The sequence below is a fragment of the Alligator sinensis genome, unplaced genomic scaffold (assembly GCF_000455745.1).
Source record: "Alligator sinensis unplaced genomic scaffold, ASM45574v1 scaffold97_1, whole genome shotgun sequence".
Lineage (NCBI taxonomy): Eukaryota > Metazoa > Chordata > Crocodylia > Alligatoridae > Alligator > Alligator sinensis.
This window is the reverse complement of record NW_005841921.1, coordinates 1,279,397-1,297,807: the sequence shown is the minus strand read 5'-3', so window position 1 is coordinate 1,297,807 and position 18,411 is coordinate 1,279,397. Positions and strand designations below refer to the sequence as shown.

Sequence of the window (18,411 nt, the reverse complement as noted above, 5' to 3'; positions counted from 1 at the left end):
GGGGGGGGGGAGGGGCTGTTTTCCCCCACGCTCGGCCCCAGCTTCTTCCCTGCCAGCGAGCAGGGGGTCAGGGCTGTGCGCTGTACCAATGGGCTGGGGGGCACTGGGAGTGAGCAGGTGCGGGAGCCAGTGGGAGCACGGGGCCCGCACCGGTGTCCCGGGGCCAGTGCCGGCAGGGCCCAGAGCAGGGCGGTAAGAGCACAGGGTCCCAGCTGGCAGGGGCTCTATGAAGTCAGGCCAGCTCCCCACTCTCCCTGCGGGTGCAGCCCAGCCTGGCTCCACAGACCCCTGCCAGCCTGTGCCCCACTTCGGGCCCCCCTGGCGCTGGCCCTGGGACATTGGTCCCAAGATTATGACCAGGGGGCAGGGCACCTGTCAAGGGGTGGAGCACCGGTCAAGGGGCAGGGTTACCCACGCGGCCCTCGACAGCCTGCCAAAACTGGGTAAGCAGACCTCCACCTGAAATAATTGCCCGCCCCTGCTTAAGACATTTAAAATTAGTTAATCACCTCTTAAGTTGTAACCTGACCACATATTAAAACAGTTAATGGAATCATAAAACAAGGAATAAGCCACCAAGTTATTCTACAAAAAATGCTACCACACCATTAATTGAGTGTACACACCATTAATTGAGGTGCAGCCCCCTGGATGGGAGCCCTGACAGCTGATCTGGGCTCTCAGCTGCAGGGGCACACCATGGGCTCCTGTGGCTAGGATCCCCATGAGCTGAGGGGAGTCCTATCCATGGGATCTTGCTACTTGCTGGTGCAGGGGGATCCTGGGCTTTTCCTGCATTGACAATAAGGCATGATGGGATCTGATGCTCAATCCCACAGTATTGCCTCCTGCCATGCATGCATGGTATGACAGGGGTTTTATAGATTGATCAAATATTAGTGTAGTTCTCATCTCATGTGTGAATCTTGGGGTGCAGACACAAGTGCAGCTCCCCACTGTAACTGAAAATGCTTTGCAGGAAGTGTTCTGAGTTGCAACAATCCCTTGGAACAAACAGAAGTTTACTGTTGGTTCCGGGAGTGGGAGGGGAATCTAGCTGTTGGCTACCAGCCTGCAGCCAATTTTCTCCAGCAACGCCGTGTCCCCACTCCCGCCAGCTGGGAGGGGGGAAAGGGAGCAGAGGCAGCTTGTTCTAGGGGTCCCCCAGTCAGCACTGCTGGGTGGGATGGGTGTATTGGAGCCCCCTGGCAGGCAGCACAAACAAAAGTTACAGAAGATGCTCTGTATTGAAATGTCTTCATTTGACCCCCCTGTGCAACAAAGGTTCAGATTTTCACCAGATTGTCCATTTTTTAAGCTGTCTGTAGCTGTGCACTTGTTTGGTCATGGCTATAAACTGCTTTCTGTGGCCAAATCTGGTGAAAATTGTCACTTCTATCTGCACCCTTGAACTAAACTTTTAAGGCTGGCATTTAATTTTGGATCATTAGGAGTTAAATGAATTAGATAGCTCCATCTAAATGGTCTTAAAATCTTCATGCATAACCTTTTGAAGCAATGAGAGAGACAGAGTCCTGTTTGATTCTGAAGATGATAATCACAAAGACAATAATCACAGGTGACACGTATGGGACCAAATCTGAATTTTGCACTAACCTTTGTATCAGTCAAACTGTAGATTGCATTGGAAATCATCTCCTTGCTAAAAGTGCTCAGAATTCCTCTTAGGAGTTCTGCACATTCTGTGGGAGGAAAAAATATTTTAAATATGGCATTTGAATAAGTAAGCATGTGAATATTGATGTGTTTCCACTTACTTTCATATTCCAGTGCAATCATGTGAAGCAGCCACCTCAGGCTTTTTAAATGAATAACTTAGAAGCTGCCTTTACCTAATACATATATTTGATTTTTTGATCTGGTGTTAAAACAAAGTTTAGGATCTGATTTTCAGCAATGTGCATAATTTTAAACCTATTTTTTCATAATTTGAAAGCGGTCACAGTAAATGCATATCCAGATGGCTAGTTGGACACTTTTGCGTACAAATCTGAAAATCCAGGCAATAGTTTATTATTAAGCTTTCAGAACTATCTTTCTAGAAAGAGGAAATCAGATTCTTGCCTAGTGTAAATCAGCACAGCTTCAGTGACTTAACCAATGGTGATAAGTGTTCCAAAGGAAATTGGTTATTAATTATAAATAAGAAATTTTGAAAGTAAATTGACCTTTTTAAAAACACTGTGATTGGCTATCAGTCCCCAGCCTTTATGTTGCTAAATTTGCTACATTACTTTTAAATAAAGAAACTGGAAATGGCCAGGCTACCTCAGAGGAGGAAGACAGCCTTACTGGAAAAAAAATCCTAGAGTATTATGGTCATGGTCCCCAGATTGCTTTATCATATACTTAAGTTAAACTATAATATTGTCTTCATTGGGATATGCCTGTGGCTTGCATTTGCAACTGGCAGAGGGAAGATGCTGAAATTACCTGCCATATGTGGCCTGTAATCTGGGTCCTGGTGCCAGCACAGAATGATCAGATGTAACAGCCTGTTTCTCTGGGGCAAACTGCTTGGTATAAACTCTGCTTCAGTTACAGGCCTCTGACCACTACAAACTCCTGTCACAACCTTCAGCAGTGTTTTCTTGCCTATAAATGAACAAGGAAATATTAGTGTAAATCCTGCACGTGCGTGCGCGCGCGCACACACACACACACACACACAAATGCTTTTAAAGTGGTGACCTGTGCATATTGTTTTGTATATTTTAAAATAAAGACTTAAAAAACAAAACAATACAAAACAAACAAGCAAGCAAAAAACCTAACAACATACTTCTAAATAAATCTGAACAGTGTATACCTTATGCACCCAGTGGCAGCAGACCATTTATTTCTACTTATAAAGATTATGCCTAAACATAACTGGGTGCATATGCATAACCAGCAAAGCATATGCACAAATAGCTGATTTGTACATAAAGTGATTATTAAAGTGTGTACAGCCTAAGCACACAGTTCTATCTTGCAGTTTTGCATTCATTTTGAAGATACATTCTGTTGTTCACAAGATTCTGAGTTCTTTGGATAGCCACAAGATGGCAATGTAAAAATGAAAGCATCGTCTTTCATGAATATTGACATTCTACTTTACCTAATATTTTTACTGTCCTTTTCAACATGTAGTCTACCTGCCCTTCAACATGAGAAATGCCATATAAAAAACCAAGTAGAGTGCACCCAACTTGTTTCCATATTGGATATGTAATTTGTTTAATTACATAACACAATGCCATTCCAAATGTTATGTATATTGATTACATTATTACAAACATTGATTATCTGCAAATTGGAAACAATAAAGTAGAAGCGGTTGTCAAAGGGTTGCTTGTATAAGCTTTGATGTTGATGGAGTATAAGCTTTGATGTTGATGGCAGTTATTTTCAGGCCTTGAAGATGCAAAGAGATGCCCACCCCAGGACCGACCAGCTCGCATCATTTTTTATATTTCCTTTACTAAACCCCCAAACTGATTATTAGATGCCTTAAAAATTACCAGCACTAGTTCCTATTGGAGCTGCTACTAAATGTGTTGAAAATGATGGGAGCTAGTCAATGTTGGGGCTGCTAATACCATAGTATTGACATCTGTTGAGAGAGGTTATTCTGAATGTAATTAACTTTGCTTAGGTTTGTGTCAGTGCCTTTTTTCAATCCCAAACCTGGGCTGTTAAATGGAGTATGCTATAATCTGTTAGGTGAACTACAATCAGTAAAACTAAGGTACTATACACACAAGAGCTCAGAACTGTGCTGCAAAATGATAGTTGCATATCATACTGCCCTCTTCCCTTGGTACATGGCTGTTTGTAGGTACATAGTTGAAGTCTATAAGTCTAAAATTTTTATCTTCTTTCATAAGAGGAGGTGAGAATTTTTGTTTGTGAAACATTAGGTATGGGGAATGAGATGTATTGGGTGTTTATTGATGAACTTTACAGGAGCCATGCTTATGTGGATAAAGCTCTAGGAAAATTTGAAGAGGTGCAAAATCACAATCCTGACCATCTGTGGTCATTAAAATACCCAGGGCACTCTTTGTAAGAACAGGACTATTTGTTAGCCCTGATGTCCTGGCCACAGTCCAGTTGGGGTATTACATCATGTCTATAATTCATTTTCTCTGGAGTTTCAATGAGATCTACTAGCCTTTTTATTTCCTTACAGAAAGGATTGTGTAATATTACCACGTTAGGTGACTGCTGTGTTCCATTCCAGAGTCAGTGAATTGAACAAGGCTAATAAGGAAGCAGTGCATGTATAAACAGTAATTGGATGGAAGGTGATGTATAATTGTAATGTTATCATTTTAGAGTCATGTTTCATACAAATGGACATTAAGCAATTTCCAAGAAAAGATCCCTGCTGGTTGCAAAGCCTATTGATGCTTGATTCTTAGCGCACACTGGAACCAGGAAAGTCCTTTTGATTGGACCATGTACTGAAAACAATCCCATAAATGGCTAAACTGCATGCCATTTTTCACACAGAAATGTGCAGCAAGTGTAATGCAGTTTATTCATCAAGATACAGGCATGTTCTTTTGCACTTCTGAAACAATTTTTATTGCTATAGCATTCACAGTAGGATGTAGATATAACATGACATGTAGCTACAACATGACATTATATCACTTTTATAGAACTCATGGTGGGGTAGAATGGATTTTTCGCTAAAGGATTTTTCTTGTGTGTCAAGGGAGGCATGCTGTCAGTGATTGACAGTGGGATTGGAATGGGCAAACCTGAATCTTGGTTCTATCTCTGCCTCTGACTTGCAGGGTGATTTTTCTGTTAAGTCACTCAAATCTTTCTCCATTTTTCAGTTTGTAAACTGAGGATAATTCCTAGTGCATGTAATGGTGCTTATATGGTGCTACAGGGCCTTGCAGATCTACAGTGTTGTAACACTGGTGTCATAAATACAAAAGAGATGCAGGTATTTTTTTAAAAATAAATAGAAATGCCAAATAACCACTTAACTACAGTAAACATGGGTATATATTATTTAGGGAAAAAAAATACCATTAAAGTTGCCCTCAAAGAGAAATTTGTTTCTTTTGTAATCATAAGAATATTTTGTTGGATCTAAGGCTCCTTACAGGAGATGTAATATTGTGGACTGCTGCATTATAATAGAGATTTTGAACAAAAAAAAGGACATTATCAACATTTTTCTTAGATGAGGGCAAATGTAAGAAAAAAAACTAAGGAAAAATGAATGGAAAATCAGCCATGAACCAGAAAGAGATAAATACCTTCAAAAGGCTTCTGTCTACTTAGGCTTTCCCAACACATCATTCCAAAGCTAGAGGGAAACAAGGAAAGTGTTTATGTTAGTTTGGAATCCACGTTTGCGCTGTGGTTTATTCCTGAAAGAATGACTTCATTGGTTCAAAGGAGGGCATTTTCCACTTTCCACTACATCTAAATCTATCCAAGTCTTTCTCAATTAACAGGATTTCCTGTTTTGCATATTACTGCATCAGTTTCCCAAAAAATAAACCAGGGTGGAGGTGGGGAAGGAAGATAACAGCCATAACTTAGTATTTCAGAGTTTTAGGGGAAGGATTGCTCTTAAACATGATATATTATTTGCAAAAATTTGTAACTTAATTTACTTATGTGGCCTTTAAAACTTTTCATTCTTCTCTTCCCTTTTATTACAGCAGCTGAAAATGGAAAGTGATGGTGGTATTGAGCACGCTGGCAGGGGAATGAAAAGTTGATTTACTAAAAGCTGGTGCAGAACACGCTGATCTTTCTATCTACATTGGTGAACTTTTATCAACCCCTAAGTGTATTTTCTTTCTCCTGTAATTTCTAGGAAATATAAAATTTCACTGAAATAGTCAAGTGATTTTACTTGCATTCACTTCTGGAAAAATATTGGTGTAATATATAATATTTAGGGACAGAAATATAATTGGCAGTCTCCCATGAAATAGCCGGTTCCTCATGAAAAAATGTGGGGAACTGGCTATTTTCAACAAGCTGGCAAAGAGCTGGCAAAAAGCTGTCTCCTCAAAGGGTTGGGGGAGGGAGGAAGGGAGCAAAGAGGGGAAAAAAAAGGCAGACTGCCCATCTCCTGAAGTGGAGGGGGGGGCGGTGGCAGGGGAGAGAGAGGTGGGAAAAGTTCCCATCTCTCTTTCTCCAGAAGAGGATGGAGGGATCAGGGAAAAGCCCATCAAAGGTCCTCTTCTCCTGAAGGGGAGCTGAGAGGCACAATGACAGCCAGAGCAGAGCGGAGCAAATCAGAGGCTGAGCCCCTGATGTCAGCTGTTGATTTTCCTCTTGAATAAAATTTACAGTTTGTATTCTTCAAAAATCATTGCCTCCATTCCTTTATTTTAGCTAGGTAGTCAGCTTCATACTTCTGTTGAGTACAGGAACTATTTAATTGCCACACTTAAACTGGTGGTTTATTTAGTAATTATTGCCCTGGGTCCCTTGAAGAGGGTGACAATTACTGAATTAACAAACCAGGCATCTCCAGCTAGGGTTTTTAATCCATGCCTGGGAGGGGTGGGACTTGCAGAACCCCTCAGCCAATCAGAAGTGTGGGGGGCAGCTTTGCTCCTCCTTCAAAATGGCAGCCCCAACAGTTATATGGCTGCGAAACTGCGGGTCCCAGCCATGTTACAGCCATGTAATTGGGCACTGGGGCCTGTGAATTTTGAAGTTCCCTAATAATATTAGTTAGTGGAAAACAAAAAGTATATTTGATGCCACATCACAGCTAGACATGCACTTATCTCAGACAGTATGAGTCATTTCTAAGCAGGTATGACAAGGTAAAGTGAAATATGCCACCTGAAAGTAAACACCCCTCTCTTCCAGCATGAGTCTCTTATGTTCTTTGCAGTCAGTAAAACGTATCATTCCTATCCTATGTATCATTAAGTACATGTATGGCATGACTCATTCTTGCTGTCTACCTTTATGACAATGGAAATAAGAGTTGAAATTGTCTAAACAAAGGATAAAAGCTCTAAGACTAGAAAGCTAGCCATATTTGACATTATTAAAAAGTTTGTCCAGAGAATCTACTGCATCAGTTGTAAAGATATGTGCACAGATGTATGGGTTGCTATTTTTTGAGGTTTTGTGATTCATGCAGAGAATCATGCAGGTTCTATTTTAAGGAGGTATGACGCATCCAAATAACAAACAAGATGGCAGTGTAAATAATATTAATTATTCGTGTAAATCACTTCAATTAAATGTTATTAACTCATGTGAGTAAGCACAGTGAATTATTTCATCAGAGATTCCAGAAAGCCACATTGTCAAGATAAAGAGCTCATTCTTATTTTTAGCTAGACCTCACCCAAGTATCTAATTATAGTGCCTGAAATTAAATCTGGGCACGGTTGTTTATACCAACATTAGTTCCCAGTTAAAAATCCAAATGTTTGAATAGTAGCTATTAGGTTATTATATGGATTGTAATTATATGCATGGAAATTTGCTTCTGTAATTCTGACACTGGTATTGGAAACCTTTTAACATTTAGACCTATAGTTGAGTTTTATAAAATAAATCTTTACATACTTAACCTCATTTAAAAAATCCAAAAACCTAACTTACTTGGACTGCACATGCCAGTTTGTGTAGGTGGATTAAGTTTGGGTCATAGAGACTGGGGGTACGGATCTAATATAGCAAGGACAGTTACAAGTTTGGTCCCTGGTCTGAGTAGAAGGAGTTTATGGAAAAAAATGAAGAAAAAATGATATTTCATTTTTAAGGATTTGTCATATGCAGTGTACAAGAAGAGAATTGTTTAAGTGCAGGCAAGTAAATATTTACATTAAAAAGATAATATATTTTATAGCATGCATTCTGCAATCATGCACCTATTTTTACTGTGTTAATGTTTTGAAGCTGAAATTTTGCCGATTTAATTTTTATTTCTTAATAAGAAAATCTTCATTCTTAATATTATATCAACACTTAATTCTTAATATATTAAGCTGCATACAGATCACTTCCTCTAAAAATTAGGAATTTCAAGTTTAATTAATTGCTAAAAAATAGTAGAGTGCCTGTCAGATTTGATGTGTTTAATGTCTTTTCTTTGGATGTAATACCCACCTTTTAAGGTCAGCTTGTGTCCTACGTTGTGTTCTGTTGTAAGTAATAATATTTTCTTAGAGGAAACATTTCAAATGCTACATGAATTGCCACCAAGGATCATGTGTCCTTTAATTGTGACTCACTGAAGAAGAAAAAAACCACTAACCTGTAAATATCAGCTTCTTGTGAGGGATAACCTCCTTTGAGTATTTCAGGAGAGAGATACACTATATCCCAGCAGCTTCTATTGCTACAGTTCTCCAGGGCTGATCTCAGCTGCTTCTTTCTCCAGTATGTTAGGCCATAATCTGTTATCTGTAGAGAAGGGAGAGTGGCTATTATAGCTATAATATGGCAGCATCACATGCTAATCAGGTATTTTGTTAGGGTAGACATCTGATCAATAATCAGGAATGTAAAATTGTCCTGTTTTCAGGGTTTGACTAATTTTCTAAGTTTTCTATTAAGAAAATAGTTAAGATAAAAAGCTAAATGAATAAGGTCCCACCTTTGCTCGGTATTGTGCATCCAAAACAACATTGGAGGGTTTTAGGCTGTAGTGGAGAAGAGGAGGGTCTAGACTGTGGAGATGATTCAGTCCATTAGCAACATCTGACAGGATCCTTATGAGTACAGGAAATGGTAATTCTGGGTACAAATGATGCTAAAAAAGGAACACTAATTTCAATATAGTGTTCCACAACATATTTTCAGCATCTTAAAGTGATTATCACTCACATTAACAATTAAAATGCCCAAGTGGAAAATAAAATGTATTATTGGCAAAAATGACTATTTCAAAATTATTGCCCATCATTTAGACACTGGCTGTTCCAATTCTTAAGCAAAATTATTGCCCATCATTTAGACACTGGCTGGTCCAATTCTCAAGGAGTATTGCAACTATAAAGGAGTTCAATCAAAAACCAAGGAGTACCTCATGGATGAGTGACTGGAGGGATCCATTACATGCCCATTCAGTTACTATCCCAAGAAGTCCCTCAGACTGGTATATCCCAAGAGAAGGTAACAGATGTTCAGATTGAATGTGTCGGGTATTGGCTATGTCTTGGAGCAGCAACTTGAAATCACTGCAGATAGATAACAGAGATTTAGAGACAGTCTTCAATAAAGTGCATTTCAGAGACAGGATCAGGGTAATGTTGTTCCTTTGTCATCTGGAAAAGGAAGGGTTTCCCCTCTCATCATTATCTGTTGTTTAATACCAACAAATGTTTTTTTGGCTACCAAGCCAATATATATTAAAATATATATTTCACAAAGTGATTGTTTAATTTTAAAATAATAAGAAAGCTAGCTTTAATATCATGCATTAGTTGCATTAGTATCATGAGGTTGTTTTTTTTTAATCGGGTCTAAAATGCAAAGACAGCAGAAAGCTAAAATGCATCAAAAACCAAATTAAAAATAGGTGTAAAATAATTAATTTTTTCTTTGCTGTCCACCAAAGACTCGTGTTTTTTCTTGCACTATCAATGTGACTCCCTGCAAATTCTAACTTGTTCCATTATAATCTGGTTTGCCAGTCTTGGGGTGTCTTTGTCAGAGTAATAACAAGACCTTCAGGCCAATTTCAGATCTGATGTAAGTAATGCAGCCTAATGACTTCATTGGCATTACATCCATTTCTGCTGAGACCGGTCTTTACTTGTAAGTGCAAATCTGGTATATTTCAGGAGAAAAAGGAAGTCTTGCTTTGATTGTCATTAGAAGATTAAGATTTTATTTGACAGCTTCAGGCAGTACCTTCTTTGTGTAGCCACACAACAGAGACACTAAACTGCATTATTTGAGTTTCAAGGAAAATAAATGAACTCTTCCCACTACAGATTAATTCCTTATACTGGGCATTTGATTTTAAGCATATGATCCTCTCTGTAGTATTTTCAGAAATAGAGATTCAGTGCTGTTTATTCAAACTGATTTATTTCAGTAGGCTTGGATTTCACTCTGTCATTATTCTAGGAACTAAGTAGGTAGGGCTTGGGAATGAAAAATAAATCTATACATATAGAGAAAGGGGCTATAGTTTGGCTTTGGATCTCAACTGTTCCAATGTTTGGATCTTGATTCAACTCTACAACTCTTCAGCTATGAAGGAGCAATCATTAGACACCATCTAGAAATAGACTCACAACAGCATGTCATTTTTTATATTTTAGTCTACATTTGTTATCTCAGTAGGTAATGGGACAAAGCTTGACATCTTTTGATTATTCATCTCGTATACCATTAGACTCTCATAGAATTCAGTGACAGTTTCACTACCTGTAGTCAGAGCTTGGCTAAGTAAAAACTGAATTTAGAACATCAAAATTTGGTCTAACAATGCCTGTCCGTGCTAGCACCCTAGCTCCTCATATAATTGTGTGTGCAATCTCTCCACTGACTTCTGTTTCCTAATCAGCCTGAGCATATAGAAGACTCTATTCAATGACCTGACACTCATTTCCTGAATTTCCACATCTACTGGTGGAAGAAACAAGAGAATATCCTAAAGCCCTTTAATTCCCCATACCCTCCCTATTATTGTTAAAGGAAAAAAGATGCTTTCTTAAAAACTCCCTTTTAGGAATGTGACGGTCAGTCTTCATACTGGCTGCATCTACACGAGATGCTGACTGCATAGTAGCCTGTGACTACTGCGCAGTAGTGTTACATGGCAGAGAGCATGACACGATGCTACTGCGCAGTAGTCACGAGCTACTGTGCAGTTGGCATCACAAAAAAGCCATTCCTCGGCATGACTGTATAATAACTTTGGTTACTGCACAGTCATATAATATTTGTATCTCATGTAGATGCAGCCATTGACAAGTATACAGTCTACTTACCAGTGCCACAGAGGTTGTTGTTACCTGTCCTTCTCCTGAAGCACTATGCTGACAGATGTGGTTAAAGTCCTACCTCATTTATAGATGGTTTATTTATAGATATCAGCTGTAAATGGCAGTCCTACCCCATTTATAGATAGTTCCTGTACTTTTCAAACTCTGTTGTAATCTCTGTTTTGCATATAACACATGATTCATGGAAATCTATGAAGTGCAGTTGTAGTCAGAAATGCTTACAAATTACTTTGTGGGTTGCACAAGTTCTTTAAACTGAGGATGCCAGGCTGTGGGAGGAAAAAGGCAAGCAAAATTCTGATGCTAATTTATTTGCATAATTTGTGTCATGCAAATAAATAAATTATGCAGTCATGCATCAAACTGTCCAGTTGCAATATTTGTAATTGATTTGCATGTCCAGCAGCACTAATGGCACACTAACATGATATGTGCAGGTAGGAGAGTTTTTCAAGCATGAAATTAAACATATGCTCTTGCACTTCCACTTTCTTTTTGCTTTTACCCATAGTATTCATGGGTAATTCATTTTTGGCTTGAACTAGCTTCTATCCAAGCCTTCCCAAAGACTTAATTGGGATCTGGGGGCCCTCTGAGCCATATGGAGACCATCACTAAAGAAAGAATAGTTTGTGTCTCAAGATGAATATTTGGATTTCTTAAATAAAAGAACTTAGATTCAAAGGCAACCAAAAAGCAGAGAAGGGGCTTAGCTGAAACCTTTGGATACAGCCATCCTCAAAGTTTCAGGGGTGTCTTGTAAATATGATTTTGCAATAATCTCTGCTTTTTTAATGGAGTGAACTAGTCCATTGGGGTGTTTTAAAATCTGAGTGTTTTAGCTAAACTTCACCTCCTACGGAGCCACTTAAAAATCTATAATTCTCAGATAATGAGTAGGTTGTGTTAGACTTGCAGGTTCACATCTTCAGTTCCTTTTTGAGACTCTGGTACCAAACAGGTACATTCACCAGAACAATTTGGCCTTACATCATTAGAGATACATGGACCTGTTCTTGAAAACCTGATGTAATCTATCTGTTATTGCCACTGAAGTAAAAGGGAGTTTTGTGGGTGGCTGACATCCATGTATGATTAAGAAGTTCATAGTTATTAATAATATATGTCATGGGCTAAATACCATCTGTGAATCTGATCTGGTACACCCACTGGATCCTGTGCACCGGGTCATGTAATTTGCCCTGTGGGGCTTGGCAGTTTGGTGGTGGAGAAGCGTGGCAGCATTAATAGTCACTATTTGCTTGCCACCAAATTTCTGACCCTTGGGGATCAAAAGGCTCTGCAGACCCAAGGCTGAGCACTCCTAATATATGCAAACATACCTATCTCCACTGTAAGCCAGCTCTCTCCTCTTCATTCTTCCTATTTGTAAACTTAATCACTTGTCACGTTTTATTTCTTTGGGGTCATTTGTATAGTGCTGAAGTAAGAAGTGTACCCTTAGGTGCTAGTATAAGACAAACAGTTCATAACTGCTGGATCAGGCCTATATTCAACTGGAAATCGTCAATTTGGAAAGGCACATTGGGTTCAGAGAATCCTGCATGCTAGAATCCACACTGATTCTATCACTGCACTATTATCTTACCAAGTTGTTTATGTGATGAATTAAAATCAGCACCTACCTCTCTGCTGTATTTTGGCTTGTCAACAGCTTCACTGAGATGTTAATTTTCCAAGGTACATGAAAAGCTTTAAGGGCAAAGCCACTGCCTCTTCTGGTCAAAATAAGGTTACTCAGGTCTTCCTGGGTTGTTATGGGCATTGGATTGGCCATTTCTTGATGTTTATTTGGAAAGGAGAACTAAAGAAAAGAGAAGTTTAGGCTTGGGCTTTTGTTACCATTATGTAGGGACAGTGAAGTTACAGTAATCCTTGCTCCCCAAACTAATCTTCACCTGAATTCAGAAAGTTTCTTATTACTGTTTGCTGGACCAGATTGTCTTAAAGACATATGGCAAATGTTACTGAAAACACAGAGATGCCCTGAGGATTACTTACAGTTTATATAGGGAGTTGTGAAATAAGTGTTTAGTAGTATTCCCAGTTCCCATTAAAGTCAGTAGGAAGGGTAGACCATTATTTAAATGTAATATTTAGTTTTCCAAGGATGATGTCATAATATGTAGAAGTAAAAAATTAACAAACTTACAGTTTTGGGCTGAAAAGAAATACAGTTCCCACCAAAGCCCATGGAAAAATATCAATAAGAAATACTCCATTGAATTCTACTTCTGGTGCCATGCCCTTTACAGGTTATCATTACCAACTAGGAAACTATATGTCAACAAAACAAAACAAAGGGCCAAATTCCCTGTTGCTGTAAACTGGCAGATAATTTGGCCCATTGTGTGTATATATAGTACATCCCTAGAGCCATGCATCTAAGGTATGTACATGCTATATAACTTACTGCACATTTCTAGAGTAAATAACCCCCCACCCAGCGGCACTGAGTAAGATATGTGGGGATGTTTTAAAATATGTAGAGTCTGCTTGGTTTAGCTGTTTATCTCCTAACACTTCACTTAACATCTTCACTCCTAATGGCAACCTTCAAAAGATCCACTGGTGCCCCAGCATCCTGGTTGAGAATCACTGCTCTAAGCCCTACATACTAAGTGGTGAATAAGGAGCATAGGTGGATAGCTGCTCTTAATTTTAACAGAAGGAGTTGGACAAGGATGGTTTTGTGGTTATGGCATTAGGCTAGAACATAGGAGGTCTGAGTTCAGTTCCTAGCCCTGCCACAAAATGCTTGTGTGGCCTTGAGCAAATCACTTAATGTTTCAGTGACTCAGCTCCCCATCTGTAAAATGGAAAGGATAATTCTGAGAATAAGTTCACCCATACTGATTTCTGTTTTATGTGTCTTGATTGCTTTTGATACTGAGCTAGTTCATTAACATTTAGCTGTGGTACCACTGCAATATGTAGAGTAGATATACCCAATGCATATTTACACCATCTAGTACAAGGAGATGCCAATTTCAGTGGGTATGTCTTGGTCTTCCCATAGTGCAAATAATAAGATGATAAATATTTTAAATGACTGGCCTAAATAGCTCCGACATAATTTAATTCTAGTTCAATATAACAGAATGAGTTTTGCTTTTTAGTAGAAGAAATACAACCCTAGGTTAAATAGAAGAACACTCATTGCTATCCCTGAGGGAACTATTCAAACAAAGCACTCAGATGGGCTATAGGACAGAAAAATTGTTGAGCTGGATGGCAGCTACTACTGACAGTAAAGGTTTTGGATATACAGGATTTCTCTGGCACCCAGAAAAATATTTTAAGCACAAGATCCAATTGTCCTTATGCATCTACTTCAACTCACAGTTTCTTTGTAAAGGAAAAAAATCAAACCTGGCATGGGTCTATCAGTGGGGATCAGTAGTTTTACAAGCAGTATTACACAGAACTCTTCCAAACTGAGATGGGCTAACCAAAACCCATGTATTCCTCAAGATTTAAGGAGCGTGTATAAATTAGGATCTGGAGCCAACTTACTACTGAATTTAGGTCCAGTTTCTCTGGGAAAAGATGATCAAAACCAAAAGCACTATCATCTCACCCATCTGTAAACACCATAATTGGAACCATTTTCTCAAAACACCAAATATTGCGGGGGGGATTTCAATACCGAGTTTTGGATTTAAACCACTGCTGAATTTATCTATTTCTGTTTAATATGAAACTGCATAAAACTGAAACTGGTTATTGAAATTCTTGTGAGCTTTGATAACGTGGATAAAATATGAAACCCCCCCCCACATTCTGGTTTTTAAAACCTAACCTTGAGCAGAGGTTTTGTGAAACCAGAATGGTTACTTGTTTTCACTCATTTTTTTCCAAAGCACCAGGTGATAAGCAAACAGGGCTGGAAGAAAAGTTTTTCTTTTAAAAATAAGTAGACCAGCCCTTTATTAGTAGCAAACATTGATGTGCATACGATGACCTCATGCCCCCACAACTTCTTGCCACCCTACTCACATGGAGTACTAGTTTACTGGTGACTAATCTGGGAGTAAAGTGCCACCAAATGTAAGAGTGGCAAAATCAGTCCCCAAGTACAATGTCAAGGATCATTGATTGGAAGTGTGGTAATGAGAGCTTTTTTCCAGCAATTCTGTTCTCCTGACCACAGAAGTTCACTCCTTCCCTTTTTAAAATCCAGAATCATTTTCCTGCCAATGCTTAAGTGTAGCTTTTAACCCAGGATTTCCGGAAGCCTTAGCAATTTGAACAAGGGAGATTATGACGAGTGGCGTGAAACTGGGAAACTGAAACGCTGTAAAAACCTTTTTTGCAGGAGCAGGGTACTTAAAAAACAACTTTCATAGCTGATTCAGAATAAGGGTATCTCTTTCCATATGAGAGAGGCTTGCATGGGTTAATTTAATATTTAAATGTCCAGCTAAAAGAAGCATTGGAAAAAGACACTTACCTCCAGAAATACGGGCATAGAGACTGCTGGAACGAGCCAGTGTGACTGCTGCAGAGAACTGCGAGGCTGCCTCAAACTGTAATGCAATCACACAGTCTCAGCTTTGCTGAGTATGAGTCAGCTGCATTGTTTATCTCCTCTTTGATTGGCTGCCTATACCCATCCAAAATTTCCCTTGGTTGGGTGTACAAACTGTAACTCCTTAGTGACTGCTGTTGTCTACATTTTCATCTGGCAAGTCAGTTAATTGCTTGCAGTAGGCATGAAGAAGTAATAGCGGATAAGTAGTGAGGTTTGATAGTCACTTTATTGCAGCTATCGCTACAGGCAGAAAACAACAAAATGGAAGGGGCTGGAAACTCCACCTTTGCTATCTAAATATAGGAATATTCAGAGCTGGAACTAGAGTTTGCAACTGGCCCCTATAACAGTGGGCTGACCCCAAAACTACTTTGCTTTGGGATCCAAACTTTGTGGCTTCTCTAAATAGAAGTGAAGGAAATTTATTCCACTCCACAGTGGTCTATACACATTTGGTTAGGGGGGAGATGGGAAACTGGTAGTGTAATAACAGAACTGATATTGCTAATTGCGAAGCAGTATGCACTCTCATTAAGCTGATGGAACTGGAAGGGTGCTCAACACCTTGAAAGATTAGGAGATTAGGAAAAGAAACAATCATATTTGACTTATTGCCTTTATTTACAGTGTTATGTAAGTGTCGTTTTTTGAATGGTACCTTGTAAAGGGATTTGTCCAGTGGTACTTAGTCTGCAGCTCCTAAGTTACAAGTGGTTCTTCCACTTACCAGTTATCAAAGGGGCTTTGTTTTTTTAATTGAATGATTTGGGCATATCTTTCCTACTGTCATAAATAATGTAGTCTCTAGTACTGTGATTTTCAACCAGGTTGCTGTGGCAGCCGGAGGTGCTTTGTAATCTTTCTGAGGGTGCTGTGGGGTGCCACACAATGTTCACACTATTAGGTGTGTGGATGTGATTCACAAGATCAATTTCAGAGTTTTCAAGTAGTAATTCATAGTGTTAAATATATTCTGACCTGTTGTGAGCTTTCTGAGTTCTTTGCAACAGAAGAATTGCTCCATTATTTTTCTGTGGTCAAAAAAAAGTGAAAACTAAGAACTGGCATTTTCCAAAGAATGCCACAAGTCTACGGAGGTGTGCCTCAAATCTATTGAGGGGTGCCTAATTCTAAAAAAAGTTGGGAACCACTGCTCTAGCAACTGTGCTACCAGTACTGAAGGGTTTGCTGTTTTTGCGTTTTTGTTTTTGTGTGTAACTGGAGTCAATAGGCTACAGTTTACTTATGAGCCACATGTTGTGGTCCTTTGGTCAACATCGACTGGTCTGGTGGCTTCAGCTACATGGCACCGATGTGATCGAAAGTCCAATTAAGTCAAAGAGAGTGTTTCTACTCTCTTCAGTGAGCTTTGGTTCAGGCAGCAAGTACAGTCACTGGGTATGGTCAGCCAGAGCTTCCCTTGGGACTTGGGAAAGCCCCTTTGTGCTATATGTCATGTGGCTCAGGCTCTGTGGTTTATTAGTCCAACATGTCCATGGCAGTTTTTCCTCAAACTGCATGACACTGACTAGAAATGATCAACACCAGTAGCAGCATGAGGATCTGTTCTGTGCCTGTGCACCCCTCAGAGTGAGAGATGGCCAGGATAGATAACTGGGGTAAGAGACAACAGCAGCAATAGAGTGGGAGTAGCCACCCCAGGGGAGGGAAAAACTGCACACAGAGAAAAACAAGGTAATACAGTGGTCACTTCCCCTTCCTCTCTACTTTGACCTCTATTTAACAGTAGCATCTTACTGTTGCAACCTGTTTCTTCAAGGGCTAGGTCAAAGTATGTTCTGTGTCTTAAAGCTAGTCACTGTCAGGCTCTGACTGTGTTACAGTTGCAGAAAAAAGAAACACTTTGTATTTAAAAACACTTCCCCAGAAATGATTTTTGGAGACCTTTGAAAGGACACAGAAATAGTGACCTCTGACACACAGGGCATTTGAGATGGCTGCTCAGCTTTATTCAAGCTGCACAGAATAATAGAAATGTCCTTTGCTTGGCTTCTTAGCTTGATTATTGCTTTTCACAATGCTAAAATAAGTTACTAAAGCCTAATTTTAATTCTGTGCTTGGTAAGATTTAATCACTGTCACACTAGCCATTTCTGGAAATAATTGAAGATCAGACCCAAACTCACATTGTACAAAGATGTAAAACTATTATTGTACATCATAAATGTCACAACCCAAGGGTGTGATTTTTGTTTGTGTGCACTTCGGCACTGCTAAATTATTTCCCGCCACTCGTAGCTTTCTTTGCAGGGTGCATTTCTAGGTTGCAAAAGAGAAATGCACGGTGCAAGGAGTTCCCGCCATTCGTATTCAAATTTGTGTCCCACTATTGGCCAGTTCTAAATTATTCCCACATGGCGGCTAGCGATTGGCTTGCTAGCCGTATAAGAGGCTTGAGCGGTTTCCGCCCAAGTTGGAGGACTCCACGACTATCAGGAGGAGGAGAACTTCACGTCTCGTGAAGATCTCTAAGCGCTGCGGAGCCTATCGGACCCAGCGTGTATCTCAAGAAGGCTATAGGGGTCTGATCAGCCTCTCGCCTCTCCCCGTCGCCGCCTGATCCCTCGACGTACCCTTCCCTGCGCGCAAGTTCCACGGAGCCTAGCAAACTTCGTGTGAGTGTATCCAGAGCTCTGTCTGGGTTCGAGTCCTGCAGGTTTATCTTCCCGTCGCCGAAAACCCATTGCGACGTACTCTCGTTTTTTGCATCTTCCCGTCGCCAAAAACCCCCTGCGACATACTCTTGTGCCCTGCAGGTTTGAGCTTTGTTTTGTTTTGTTTTGTAACTGCAACTCAAGCAAGTTTTCCTGCCTGCACCGCGACCATCTTTGGTGTAAGTAAAATAATCTTAAATCAACC

The 18,411-nt window shown here is 39.7% G+C and overlaps 1 protein-coding gene and 1 long non-coding RNA gene across 2 annotated transcripts in view; one reads left to right on the top strand and one right to left on the bottom strand.

The window, feature by feature from the left end:
• The window catches only part of LOC112549501, a 43,444-nt gene extending 35,183 nt beyond the window's left edge, over positions 1–8,261 (top strand). The window contains exon 3 of the long non-coding RNA XR_003092927.1: positions 5,697–8,261. This is a non-coding gene — a long non-coding RNA (uncharacterized LOC112549501). The remainder of the gene's footprint in view (positions 1–5,696) is intronic.
• Positions 1–15,797, bottom strand: part of LOC102374298 (receptor-interacting serine/threonine-protein kinase 2-like) — a 22,383-nt gene extending 6,586 nt beyond the window's left edge. The window contains exons 1-8 of the mRNA XM_014517684.2: positions 15,451–15,797; positions 12,623–12,801; positions 9,044–9,197; positions 8,615–8,770; positions 8,273–8,421; positions 5,286–5,335; positions 2,455–2,616; positions 1,618–1,703 (exon numbers count right to left, since the gene is read on the bottom strand). Coding sequence (XP_014373170.1) covers positions 1,618–1,703; positions 2,455–2,616; positions 5,286–5,335; positions 8,273–8,421; positions 8,615–8,770; positions 9,044–9,197; positions 12,623–12,801; positions 15,451–15,468 — 954 coding nt within the window. The 5' untranslated portion in view covers positions 15,469–15,797. The remainder of the gene's footprint in view (positions 1–1,617; positions 1,704–2,454; positions 2,617–5,285; positions 5,336–8,272; positions 8,422–8,614; positions 8,771–9,043; positions 9,198–12,622; positions 12,802–15,450) is intronic.
• Between the last annotated feature and the right edge of the window lie 2,614 nt (positions 15,798–18,411).